The 13,096-nt window shown below is 40.0% G+C and overlaps 1 protein-coding gene across 2 annotated transcripts; it reads left to right on the forward strand.

The window, feature by feature from the left end:
* Positions 1-214: 214 nt before the first annotated feature.
* Positions 215-7,215, forward strand: yipf5 (Yip1 domain family, member 5). 2 transcript variants are annotated; one of them, XM_040151199.1, is made up of 6 exons: positions 215-417; positions 2,124-2,264; positions 2,682-2,854; positions 5,107-5,252; positions 5,421-5,602; positions 5,936-7,215. In XM_040151199.1, exons 2-6 carry the CDS (start codon positions 2,155-2,157, stop codon positions 6,096-6,098), a joined length of 774 nt encoding a protein of 257 aa, XP_040007133.1. In that variant the 5' UTR covers positions 215-417; positions 2,124-2,154; the 3' UTR covers positions 6,099-7,215. The 2 variants fall into 2 exon arrangements, with proteins under 2 accessions (XP_040007133.1, XP_040007132.1); XM_040151198.1 differs by having other exon boundaries at positions 215-412; positions 2,147-2,264.
* Positions 7,216-13,096: the final 5,881 nt, after the last annotated feature.

Genomic DNA, 13,096 nt, shown 5'->3' on the forward strand with positions numbered 1-13,096 from the left:
ACTGCATATTGCTAATAACGAGTGACTTTTTAGTGCTTTACACTTTGAATCCATTTTGATTGCATCACTATAAAATCCCTTAGTAGCCTATTCCTGTGACATTTGCATGGCACTGCTGCCCCGTGCTGATTGGATGATTGCACGAACAAGCGTTCGGGTCCCCCTAATAAAGTGCTCGCTGAGCGTACATTCATACATACATTCATTGGCCCCTGACGCGGTTGGTGACTGTTGTGTAATACCACTGTTCGTCAATAGGATGCGCCACACGTCGCGCAGAAGGCGATTCGTCAGTATCCCTAACGGCTTCCCGTCGGCTACGTATCATCCCGGAAGATTTACCTTTCTCCTGACACGTAGCAGCCGCGACCAAGTTGGCAGCACTCTGGGTAGATTTTGTCAAACATCACAGGTAAATCTTAGCGTTTGCGACGCCTTTATGGTTCGATAATAATCATTTTTACACGGAGTATAAAAGCCACCCCTGACATTGTGGGCAAAATATGCAAGCCAGTTCTCCACAGCTGTTAAATAGCTCACATTAGCTAACCAATTAGCGGCAGAGTTAACGGGACGTTAGCCACCCAAAGATTGGCCGGTTTTGATGTATTTCGACGCGATTGTTTATCCTTCTAGGTAGCTGTAGTTGTCGAGGCATTTAATAGTTGATACTGTTTATAATAATAGGCTAACATACAGTTTAATCTCGGTGTTGTGTGTGGAGCTGAATACGTTAGCCTCTTTAGCTCACAGTTGTGTTAAAATGGAAGGGAGTTAACGTCTCGATGACAGTAGCTGGCTAGTGGTTTGTAGTGAGTACCACCGCTCTCCTCAGCTTTAACTTTCTAAATATATACATTCAACTGGTTTATAAGAGACAACAACTCCCATCACGTAGCATCGGATAACGTTAGTTAAGCTAATAATTTGGCCACGGCCCATGAGTCTACGAGTTGTAACCTGTTTGTATTTTAAATGACCGATTTGATATGTATAACGTGATTTCACTCTATAGAAATGTTCGAAGATGTTCGGCTCCTTGTACCGGTCTCAGGCTTTAAGCTGCTTCACCACCAGTGAAATGACATACACATTAAACCCGGATCAAATTACATGTTTTGTTGATTTTTTTTTTTTTTTTTTTTTTTAGTAGACCCTTTCGTTGAATGTTAATACACTGTTACTTTTTTCATGAACTTAAAAAACAGAAAACTCTTAAATCATAATCGTGCCATGTGCACAGGTTTAGGCCCACGACCACGTCGGTCGTTCGGAACGGCCCTCACAGTCCCCCGCCTTGGTAGATCCCTCGGTAGATCCTCAACGTGCTGTGTGTCCAAGACAAGCTCAAAATACCTGGAACTTTAAGTGACCTGCAGGATGAGTGGGTAAAAAGTCCGTAGCTGGCTACAAAAAGTGTTTGCAAGCTATGAGATCTGCAGAAAAGGGGCATTACTAAGAGCTGACTTAATGGGGTTTTGCAAACTTTTGCACATGCCACAAATACGGTTTCATATTTTTCTCTATTTTTAATTCATGAAATAAAAAGTAACAGTGCGTTAACATTTGTAGAAAGGCTCGTTTTTAATGTCTGTTTGCTGCAGGAGTTGTATTTACTTCTTTTTGTGTCAAGAATCAACAAAATATGCAAATTGACCACGGATGCCTTAACATTTGGATACAACTGTAAATTAGCTAAGTAACAACATGAGATATGTTTTTCTCTTGGAATGTTGTTTTGATTAAAATGCAGTTGTTTTTTTTTTGCCTAAGGGAAATAAATACTAGACTGACTTTTTCTGATTCTTTTCTGAATTATCTAGTTTGTGCTTTTCAGCCAACTGGACAATCTACCATAGAGCGTAATTGTTCCATTTAACAGCACTTAAGATTTCTATAATTTGATATTGATAAACAACAAACATAATCATAGACAACATAATCATCCCTGTAACAGGGAACAAGGTTGGCAAAGAGTGTATAATGTATATGGTTATTGTGTGTGTGTGTGTGTGTGTGTGTGTGTGTATATATATATATATATATATATATATATAGGGAGTAAGATAAATACCTTACTGCAGACCAAAAGAATCATCCAAGCTGATCAGTCATATCCCTGTTTCTGTCCCTGTCTTTCTGCAAGAGTGAGAGATGTCGGGGTTTGACAACTTCAACACAGACTTTTACCAGTCAAGCTACAGTGTAGATGACCAAAGCCAGGCCGGCTATGGCTACAGCAACACTGAAAACCCCTACAACAAGTAAGCGAAGAAAGCTCCCCTTACCTGATTCTCCGTCAGCTGGTGACACCTCCAAGAGCCAGTTTTGTCATTTATGTGCCATTTCATTTTCTTACCTGTCTTACCTTCATCATCATGTTAACTCTTGTAAGTGTTTAAGTGTGTTTGAAAATTACGTCCAAATTGGTAGTTAGAAGGAGGAAGGGAGATTGTTTTGTTTAAACAAGAATAGGAAAAGTTGAAGGACAAATATGTCAAAGGAATGTCAAAGGACAAATGAACAAACAATTTTTTTTTTATTTAAACATGAGTTTTACTGCTTTTAAATGTTAACTCTCCCCCATTGACATTCATCATTGAAGAGCAACTTGCAATTATAAAGAAATCAGTCTTTCAGTCAAAGAGTAATGTTTAGCATTATTATTATGTTTTTTCCAGGCCATACGGTCAGTACGACTACTCCCAGCCTATGGGCTACTCTTCCCCAGGGATGATGCAGCCTCAGCAGCCATACACAGGACAAATCTTCCAGCCCACACAGACCTACACTCCATCCCCATCGCAATCCATGTACAGTAGCAGCTTCGAGGATGAGCCGCCGCTGCTAGAAGGTAGGTGAACCACAACTTGGAGGCTATAACCTCTACATAGCTCTCTTCTACTACACAGTTCCCCCGACTATGCTCATAATATTTCTCATTGTGTATTGTTATTGTTTACTGTGCTAAATATATTAGTTTAGTATATTGCTGTCACTATTTTTATAAAAGATAAAACCTAAGTCAGATCCGGCCAAAGCTTTTCAAAAATGAGGATTTGCTTCATGTATTCTGTTTCATATTACTCCACACTGAAAACCTTGGTAGGACTTAAGTCGAAAACTAATCAGTTAATGAACGTAACCATTAGCTGCACTGTTTACCAGTTTTTGGAATAATTGCAAGTTACTTTTACAACAGCACCACTTGTATTCCTAAAATATAAAAATATTGTGATCATGTTTAAATCAGTCTGCAGTATCACTTCTAGAACATGAGATCTGGTCTAAAGGTGTGAAATTAAAGTTTCATCCACCTGTTGCAGTCGCTAACAGAGTGAGAATTTCTTAGCTGCGAGAAAGTTTTGACAGGATTGGAAGGAGGCAAAAACAAAAAAAGGCAGGCAAGCAGCCAAAGTAACTGCAAAATTGGCAGACTTGTTTTTTCCAAAATGTTGCCGTATTTTCCCTCTTAATTACACACAAGAAAGCTTTTCATTGGCATACATGCTGTGCAGTTACACACAAACCAGGAGAATGCTAATTTAAAACGGAATTGTGCAAGAGAGGATGGTGGTTATTTAATTATAATAATTTAATAGCTGTTTTCCACCTTAATTGTGTTTGTTCTTTTACAGTAAAGAAAAGCGTGACATTAAAGGCAATTTACTGTTTTTAAATGAGCTCTGTCTCTATAGTGTTATCAGCTCATACAGATGTATTTTCCGTTTAGTGTTTTTATTTATAGACCAGTTTTGAAGATATTCAGACACTTTATACAGCAAGTTAATAAAAGAACCTAGAGAACAAGAGCTATTTATATGGCCCCAAGTACTGGAATGTGCTCTTCGCAAGTTCATATCTACCTAATTTTGGGAGCTCTCATATCATCAGACGCTGGCTGCTATGCTAATGAAAAAAGGTCTTTGGTGTGGCTGCACCAAAAGTAATATTTGACACTCCTAATGCTCCTCTCGCTTTGGATTAATCATTTCGTGACCTTTTATGTAGCCGTGTTCTGCATCCTTATTAAAAACAAACCTGATGACCCTATGAGACGATTTATTTATGTTGGTTGGTGTGGCAAGATGTATTTTTGACTTGTATATAAAAAAATATAATTAGTCTGCAGTGGTTAAGCACTGCTAGCATCCTAAATAGGTGTTTTACATTAGACACAATAAAGTAGAGTACAACAACCTATAATAAAACAGAATGGCCTTGACACATCTAACAGAAGGCTCTTCCAGCACCAACTGCCACTCCACTCTGTCTGATCACTACTCCTAACTGCTGTGAAGTCATGCTTTGGCGCACAGACAACTAACAAGGCGGAAAAACATAATGAATGTGATGTTAATCAGCAGGAGAAACTCAGCTTCTTGATTAAGTTTAGAATAGATAATCAGTGGAGACACGTCTGCTATTCGTGATCTGATATAAAAGATTTTTTCTCCTGACAGAAGTTTAGCACTGTGAGGGAAGTTAGCTTCATGAAAAGGCTAAAATACTGAAAGAATTAAGCATCGACTGTAGATAAACTGAGCTGTCAAGTCCATTGTGTTTCGGACTTCATCTTTGGATTGAGCTATCCAGGGTTTCATGTACAGTAGTTACATGCTCATGCTTCTCACACTTTGAGAAATTGAAATCGGATGGTTTTTTTTTTCCAGCTGAGACTGCGCTGACCTGGAGATCAGTCTCCATTGCTCTTGCTGTGTCTTGTCCACATGTGTGGCACCACACAGTTATTTCTCGGTGACAGATTGAAAGCTGAGCTACAGTAAATGCTCTGTGACCAGGAAAATGTTGACAATTGCTCAAACCTAATTCACACTCTTTACCTAAAAAGAGGGTGACCTGCAAAGCTCTGGCTGTAAAGTCTGAGTATTTGTGAAGAGGTTTCTTTGTAACTGTAAGGGCCTGGTGTTTATATTGCAAACTGGTAGCAAATACTGTACATGATTGTATCTCTATCAAGCTTTTTCAATAAAACTCTTCGTGGACTTACTTTATGGGATTTTTTTCCTATGGACTATGTCTGATTATAGTTCTAGTATCCAACATGCATAATGTGTTTTTTCTCTTTCCTCTGCCTTCTCTTAGAATTAGGAATCAACTTTGACCACATCTGGCAAAAGACTCTGACCGTGCTCCATCCAATGAAAGCAGCAGACGGCAGCATCATGAATGAGACAGACCTGGCTGGCCCCATGGTCTTCTGTTTGGCCTTCGGAGCTACGCTCCTCCTGGTAAATCATTTAGTTAACGCTGGTGAATGGTAATTCTTAAAAACCTGAATTGATCCTCCTATCCTGTACCCCGAACTGTACAGCTGTCATCATGTAGGTGTGTCCACATCCAGATCTGACGGTTTGGATGTTTGTTTGTTTTTTTGTTTTTTTCCTTTCCATTCACAGTCAGGTAAGATCCAGTTTGGCTATGTATACGGTATCAGTGCAATTGGCTGCCTTGGCATGTACTGCCTACTCAACCTAATGAGTATGACGGGCGTCTCCTTCGGCTGTGTGGCCAGCGTGCTAGGATACTGCCTCCTCCCCATGATCCTCCTCTCTAGCTTTGGAGTTGTCTTCTCTTTACAGTGAGTACGAAGGAAACAGTCAAGTTTACAGATGTTGATATAACCTGTAAATCCAACAGAGGTTTTTCTTTGTATATAGACCACACTAGTATTGTAAATTTCCCAAATAGGGTTTTTATTGTATTAGTATAGTGCAACCTCTATATGATCATAGGTTAATAACATCAGCTAAACTGTGATATTTTCCCATCTAGATTCATGTGTGGGACAGTGTAACTTTTGTTGGATATTTGATAGTTGTACATTTAATAAAATTGTATTAATGCTGCTTTCCTACAGGTAATTGTTAAAATGATCAAAGATAACTTCCTGCTCCCTTTTTGTCCAATCTAGGGGCATGATGGGAATTATACTAACAGCAGCCATCATTGGCTGGTGCAGCTTTTCAGCCTCGAAGATCTTCATCTCAGCGTTGGCCATGGATGGGCAGCAGCTGTTGGTTGCTTACCCCTGCGCTCTCCTATATGGGGTCTTTGCACTCATCTCTGTCTTCTAGAAAAAAAAAAATCATTAAGTAACAGTTTAAAATAACTGCTCTCCAGTTTCCGTAATATCAGTCTAATTAGTGTCAGTGTAATTAGTGTAATTATTGGCTAATTAGACTGTTATTACAGAAAGATAGGAGTTGCTGTTTAAAATGACACCAACGTTGTTGTTTTTTTTTCTTATATGAGCCTCCACCTCTCACTACGTTCTGACTTGACTGTCTGCAGGCTGGAGTGTGTCGTCTCACTCATGTAGAGTCTCCACCTTGCTCCCTTCATGCATCTTAAAGGAGAGGGCTGTCAAATAAGCCCAGTGAAGAATAACTCTCTTGTGGACAGCATTGGGGCCTTCGACGGCTTAGTACAGTCCTGTGATTTTAAGGACATGAAGGGGAAGGAAGTGAGCAAGTAGTTCACACAATGGAAACCCAAGGAGACAGTTTAATTCGGACAGAGATGGCAAAAGGTTCTCAGTTTCCCAAGAAGGACCGATAACCAACCATAAGCAAACCCTGCAGGTTAATTTGGAGCCGGAAGAAACACCACGCATCATGATTTTTGCAGAAGCTGTTGTGAGCCATTTCTGGCAAGCATCCATAGATTCTAAAACTGCAAGACTAAGGGAAACACCCACTTTCATTCAGCGCAAGACTACAGCAGCTCGTTGTACTTCTCCACCAGGAAAGGGTGGAGAAAAAAGGGGTATCTCCTCCTCATTATCTTCTTTTCTCCAGGACTGAGGACCCATGAATCCTATCATCTGCTCGTCACAGAAGTGATCTGATCTTTGATGTGAAATCATCAGCTCTGCTATATTTTCGCATGTATTGTTTTATTACTTTCTCTTGAGATTCATTCGAGTTTTCATGCCTTTCAAGAAGACAAAAATACAGATTGCACATAAACGTTCTAATTTTCAGAAAACCAAAAAAATTTGATTAGATATTGAGAGTGAATAGTTTGAGAAATACTGTATGTGTCGAGGTACAGACATATAGGGTTTTGCTATAGTTTGCATCCCTAATATTTCTTAAATCTTTATTTTAGAGTCAACTCACTTTGTATGCATTGATATGTCATCTGTTTTTCATGTCTTCTCATGCACATTAAAGTTCTCTTTGAAGGTCATCTGCCTTGTGATATTATAAGGTACATTGTATGGTCAAGCAGACGTAAGAAGTGGGATAACCTGTGTTGAAGAGAGACTTAAACAGGGATTTTATTTGGCCTGTGGACCCTTAGTGTTTGCTGTGTGGCAGAAGAAAGGCCAGTGTGCACTGGAAGACGTGGGCGTATGATACGTAATGACAGTGATTCTATCACAGCTGGATGGTAGATCAAAGGAAATAATCTGCCGGCTTTGGTCCACAGCATTGTCATTTGTATTACCTTTTTAGATCCGGAAGACCTTCAAGTTGTAAAACAAAGTTTGTAATTGCGCGGAAAGTGTGTGCAGATGTTTCCTTATGCTGGACATGTTTGCACCTCCAGTGCTAAAGCTTGGACAGGTGAAGACGGCGTTAACCACACATCACCTCTCCTGCCTCACTGTGTGCAGACATTACCAGTTATTTAATCAGCAGGTGCAAGTACTATTGAAGTCTCTCTGTTTAGCAGAATAAAAACCACAACTCTGAATGTTCTTGAACTGGTCAGCCTACAGAAGAAAGACATTGATTGACTTTCTTATTCTTTTAAATACAAGAACTCACATAATCTCAAAAGGTTGGCGAGAAGGAATGTTTTTATGGTTAGAACACAATCTTATTTTTTCTTCTTCCTTCTGGGTTTTCTTTGCACTAACATACATAAAACACCTACATTTGGGGGCTCCTTAAATGGATGATAACCCACTTAGGAGGGATGAATAATTCAGAAATTAAGATGGAGTGCTTTTCTTTTTTTATTATTCAACAAACTCAACATCAAGGAGATCCTTTGCATTTCAAGTAAACTTAGTGGGAACAGTCTGCTCTCACAGGCCACTCATATAGCCCTGTGTTTACATAGGGATCTTCTGTATGTATGATCTGTTTTGTATATCAATTTAAAAAGAAGGTAAAATGAACTTGTATTTTAGTGTCAAATTCTTTTTATGAAGTCCAGTGTCTTTCACAGGGACGTATTTGGTTTCTCTCTAAATAAAACATTGCTTATATATGTCATAAATTGCTTTTTCAGCTCATTTTATGCGTAGGCACTGTGGTGAGTATTTCAAGTGCTTCAAATTATTTTGTAGTTCTGCACATCTTCAGCTTTGGAGATCTCTGAAAGTTGATATTCTGGGTATACAAGTGACCAGGATATTGACATTCATCCATCCTTTGTGTATGTACAGTATCTGGTTCCAGCCAGTTTCCAGAGCTTGTCAAGTTTTGATATCTTGTCACACTCCACTATTTCTTTTTGCAGAGACCATTCGTATAATCAGCAGACGAGGTTAAGAATGATAAAAGCGCACATTTCCGCTAAAACAAATTGCATATTAAAAGGATGTTGTGGTAGAGTTCAGGATCAGCTTCTCATGCAACAATAGAACATGTGATTGCTTATGCAGGCAGCAAACTGGTTTGACAGACAACAGTTACAGGATCCATGTAAATATACAGGTTTTACTGAGAGACATTAAAATTAACAGGTGGGTACAATACGTGTAACTGCTGTGATGGTCACTGTTCGGTTTGATGCAGGCAGTCAGACAAACACCAAATCTCTCCTTGTGTTAATAAAGACTCCATTTTAAATGTAGCCATAGCCATAGAAAGCATTTTCTTTACTACAAAGTACAGTAACTTGATTTGAACCCTTTTTAACCGACATAACCTTTTTATCCAATATACTTGCAGTTGTTTTCAGTCAAATTTATGGTGCATTAAAAAATATACTGGAGTATTTTTGATGCACTGAGTAGGCCTAAGCACATATTACAGAAATCCCTACGTACAGAACAGAGTTGCCTGTTCAGTCTGTGAACAGACACACCTTAAAAATAAAGCATCAGTAGAGGTCTTTGGTTACTTTGTGGGGCTAAATGGTTTCAGAATTTGCTGAATATGCTGCCCTGAGCCAGGCTTTAGCACGTGCAGAGCCTCATACCCAAAATGTTTTCAAAACATTACCGCTGAAACTTGGGTCATTTGTGCTCTACTTAAGCTGATATTAGTGGAATAATGTTCACAAGACATTAAAAAATAGCAAAGGCGGATTCAATGAGAAGCTTAAGGCCAGAAAAATTAAACTAGTTGACTGTTTGGGATTTTCTTTCTTTTTCCCATGTGGAGTATTTAGTGTACTAAAAGTTTAGAAACTTTGATGGGAGCCAGGCGGCTGCTGAAGCGACAGAAACAGCACCAATGCAAGAGAAGAGCTACGTCTTCCTGTTTTTCATCACCTCCTGAAACATTTACACCCAAGTGCCTCCAGGTGACAGTGTTGAGTTACATATTTTCTGTCCTCTTGGCTTGCTGAATGTTGTGTTTTTGTTGAGTTCATTGGCTACAACCGGACATTTCCCCTGGAGCAATGACTACATCCCCAGTTTTTTTTTTTTTTCAAAACTTTCTTACAGTCATTATCAGGAAATTTATGGCTCGCTCTCGCCCAGATCATGTTGTGTGTGTTGCTTCAGCCTCGCCCACTCGGCTCAGTACTCAGGCTGTTTTATTGGTTGTTTACACATTTGTTTGCTTGGCTCTCTGTTTGGTTGCTAGTTTATAGACTAACTGTTTATCTTATGTAACATAGCTTAACATACCACTTGGTGGACGCATTTATTCAAGTGCCTCAGGCATCCTGAATACACATAATGTACTTTTAGCATGGGTGGACCCTGAGAAATACAAGAAATACGAGACCACTACTGTTACTAAACTGATCCTGCTACTACTGTTCCTTCCGTCACTACTCCTACTGATCTTAAGAATGCCACTTAATCCTAAAAATCATCATCAGCATCCTCATCATCATTCACAAGCTGTTTGAGAAATAGCTGACAAGGTGACTGGTCTGCTTGTGAGTAAGGGCTACCGTACCATTATGTTATCTAATGGAGGATAATCTCACCTCCATCTGGCCAGCCTGAGTCACAGTCTGCTCAGCCCAGCAAGCTGGCCCGCCGGCTGACTGATGAGTAGCAGCTAATGACGAAATTGTCTCCTGCCCTGCTAGAAAGAAACACATGCAGCAAGACGAAGTGTATGGGTGGAGGCGGAGAGGCATCGAGGGGAACAGACACTTAAGCTGCATTTTTAGTTATAAAACGGAATAAAATGTGATGTGCATAATAACTGCATCAGAAAATATAGTCTCTATTGAATCATGAATCTGGCATGAGCATTCATCACAACATACAATAGTGCGCAATGAATTTAGTGTTCAAATAAGTAGTTTCTTAGACCAATACTGTTTTGCATTTATAAATTGGGGCTGTATAATTATTTTATGACATTTTTAAATGTATGTGGAGACAAAAAAACTCCTTTTTAACAGGGAGAAATCTCAAACAGAACCTGACTCTGGGTGGGCATCCGTCTACCGGTTGGTTTGAGAGGAGAGAAATGGGGGAGAGAGGAGAAAGAGGCATTATCAGATTGTTTGTAATAATATAATAATAATAGTGATTTTTACAGGTGTAATAGTGTTATTAATAATAAAAGCAGTAAGGATAGCAGCACCAATTATTACTATTAATAATAAAAAAACAATAATAATAAAATGATTATTGTGGCAGATCCTGACCCTGCAGCTGTGGAGTCAGAGCTATCTGCTGAATAAGGACAAGGAGAGAGAGGAAGAGAACAAACTACAGACGAGAGAAGACACAAAGTTAATGACATGCAGTAGTGTGATATAAATGCATGGGGAGAGAGAGAGAAAGAGAGAGAGACAGCGAAGACCTGCTCAGTGCGTCATGGGAGTTCCACCAGCAGCCTCAGCCTATAGCAGCATAACAAAGGGATGGTTCAGGGCTCACCTGTGCCAGCCCGAACTATAAACTTTATCAAGGTGAAAGGTATTAAGCCTACTCTTAAATGTGGAGAGGTTGTCTGCTTCCTTGGCCCAAACTGGGAACTGGTTCCACAGGAGAAGAGACTGATAGCTGAAGGATCACCCTCCCATTCTACTTTTGGAAACTCTAGGAACCACAGGTAAGCCTGCATTTTGAGAGAGAGAACTGTTCAATTGGGATAATAGGGTACTATGAGGTCTTTAGGATATGATAGAGTTTTGTCATTAAGGGTTTTGTACATAAGGAGAAGGATTTTGAATTCTACTCTGGATTTTACAGGGAGCCAAAGCAGAGAAGCTAATATGGGAGAGATATGATCTGTTTTACTAGTTCCTGCCGCTGTTCGTGCTCCAGCATTTTGCATCACCTGGAGGCTTTTCACAGAGTTAATGGGACATCCTGACAATACGCAATTACAATAGTCCAGTCTAGAGGTAACAATGCAAGGATTAGCTTTTCTGCGTCCTTTTGAGACAGGGTGCTTCTAATTTTCACAATATAGCACAGGTGGAAGAAGGCAACACTAGAGACTTGTTTTATGTGTGAGGTAAAGGACATGTCCTGGTCAAAAATGACCCCAAGATTTCTTAAAGTAGAGCCTGAGGCCAAGGTTATGCCAACCAACTATATAAAAGCAACTATATGATTAGATAATGTTTTTCTGTGGTGTTTAGATCCAAGTACAGTAACTTCAGTTTTGTCTGAATTTAGAATTAAGAGTTACAGGTGATTCGGCCTATCACAGAACCCTGTGGAACTCCATGAATATTTTTTGTGTGCATGGAAGAGTCATTGTTAACATGAACAAACTGGAATCTAAATCTAAACCAGCCTATTGCAGTTCTTTTAATCCCAAAGACATGTTCTAGAAAAGAAACCTGGGGTTGTTCCTATTTTCTTCTATTAATGATGATTAATAGGCGGTTCTGTCATTGCAGGGGGTTTTCCTATATGTTATTAGATCTTACCAGGTTAGATGAAATTCCTCTAGCTTGTAGGAACGCCACCTCCTTTCCAGCTTCTGCTATGTCTCCTTTAAAGCCTGCATTTGTGAATTGTACCACAGAGCTAGGCGCCAATGATTCACTACCTTCTTTTTCAGAGGGGCAACAGTGTCGAGTGCCGTATCATTCTTCAGAAACATCTTCCTTCATTTGGTGTTTTGATGGTGGTGAGGAGCGCTGTCTAGGACGTCGCTCCAAAATCTCCCGTAGGTGTTTAATCGGGTTCTAATCTGGTGACTGCGAAGGCCATAGCGTATGATTCACATCGATTTCACAGTCATCAAACCATTCAGTGACCCCCTCGCACCCTATGGATGGGGGCATTGTCATCCTGAAAGAGACCTCTCCTATGAGAAAAGAAATGTTTCATCCTAGAACAACTTTGTATCGATTTGCAGTGACTCTTCCCTCTGAGGGGGCAAGTGGATCCAAACCATGCCAGCAAAATGGCCCCTATAGCATGACAGAGCCACCGGAGCCCCTTGCTGTAGGGGTCAAACATTCAGGCCTGTACCGTTCTCTTAGTGTACACCACACATGCACTTGCCCTCTTGTCAAGAATATGGTGAAGGATGACTCATCTCACCATATCACTTTTTTCCGCATCTCTGCAGACCATTGCCTGTAGTTTTTGCACCATTGAACTCTCAAATGTTCATTCATCTTTGTAATGAGAGGTTTATGCAGTGCAACCCTAATATAATATCCCTCTCTATGCCGACGGACCATTCTTGCTGACGCAGTCTGATCACGTCCTGCACTGACAGTCTCGGTCACTTGAGGAAGAGTATGTCTTATGTTTTCCTTTATGACGACATGCAAGACCATCACGGTCATCAAATGTGCGCTGTCGATCACAATTTCTGACCCTATTTACTGACATCTTTCCCATAGATCTAAATGCAGATGTCACTTTAGTCACTGTTCCTATTCAAACACTAGCCAGTTGAGCAGTCTTTGTGACTGACACTCCTGCCATCCGTGCCCCAACAATGAA

This window comes from Xiphias gladius, chromosome 17, assembly GCF_016859285.1.
Source record: "Xiphias gladius isolate SHS-SW01 ecotype Sanya breed wild chromosome 17, ASM1685928v1, whole genome shotgun sequence".
In the NCBI taxonomy this organism is placed as follows: domain Eukaryota; kingdom Metazoa; phylum Chordata; class Actinopteri; order Istiophoriformes; family Xiphiidae; genus Xiphias; species Xiphias gladius.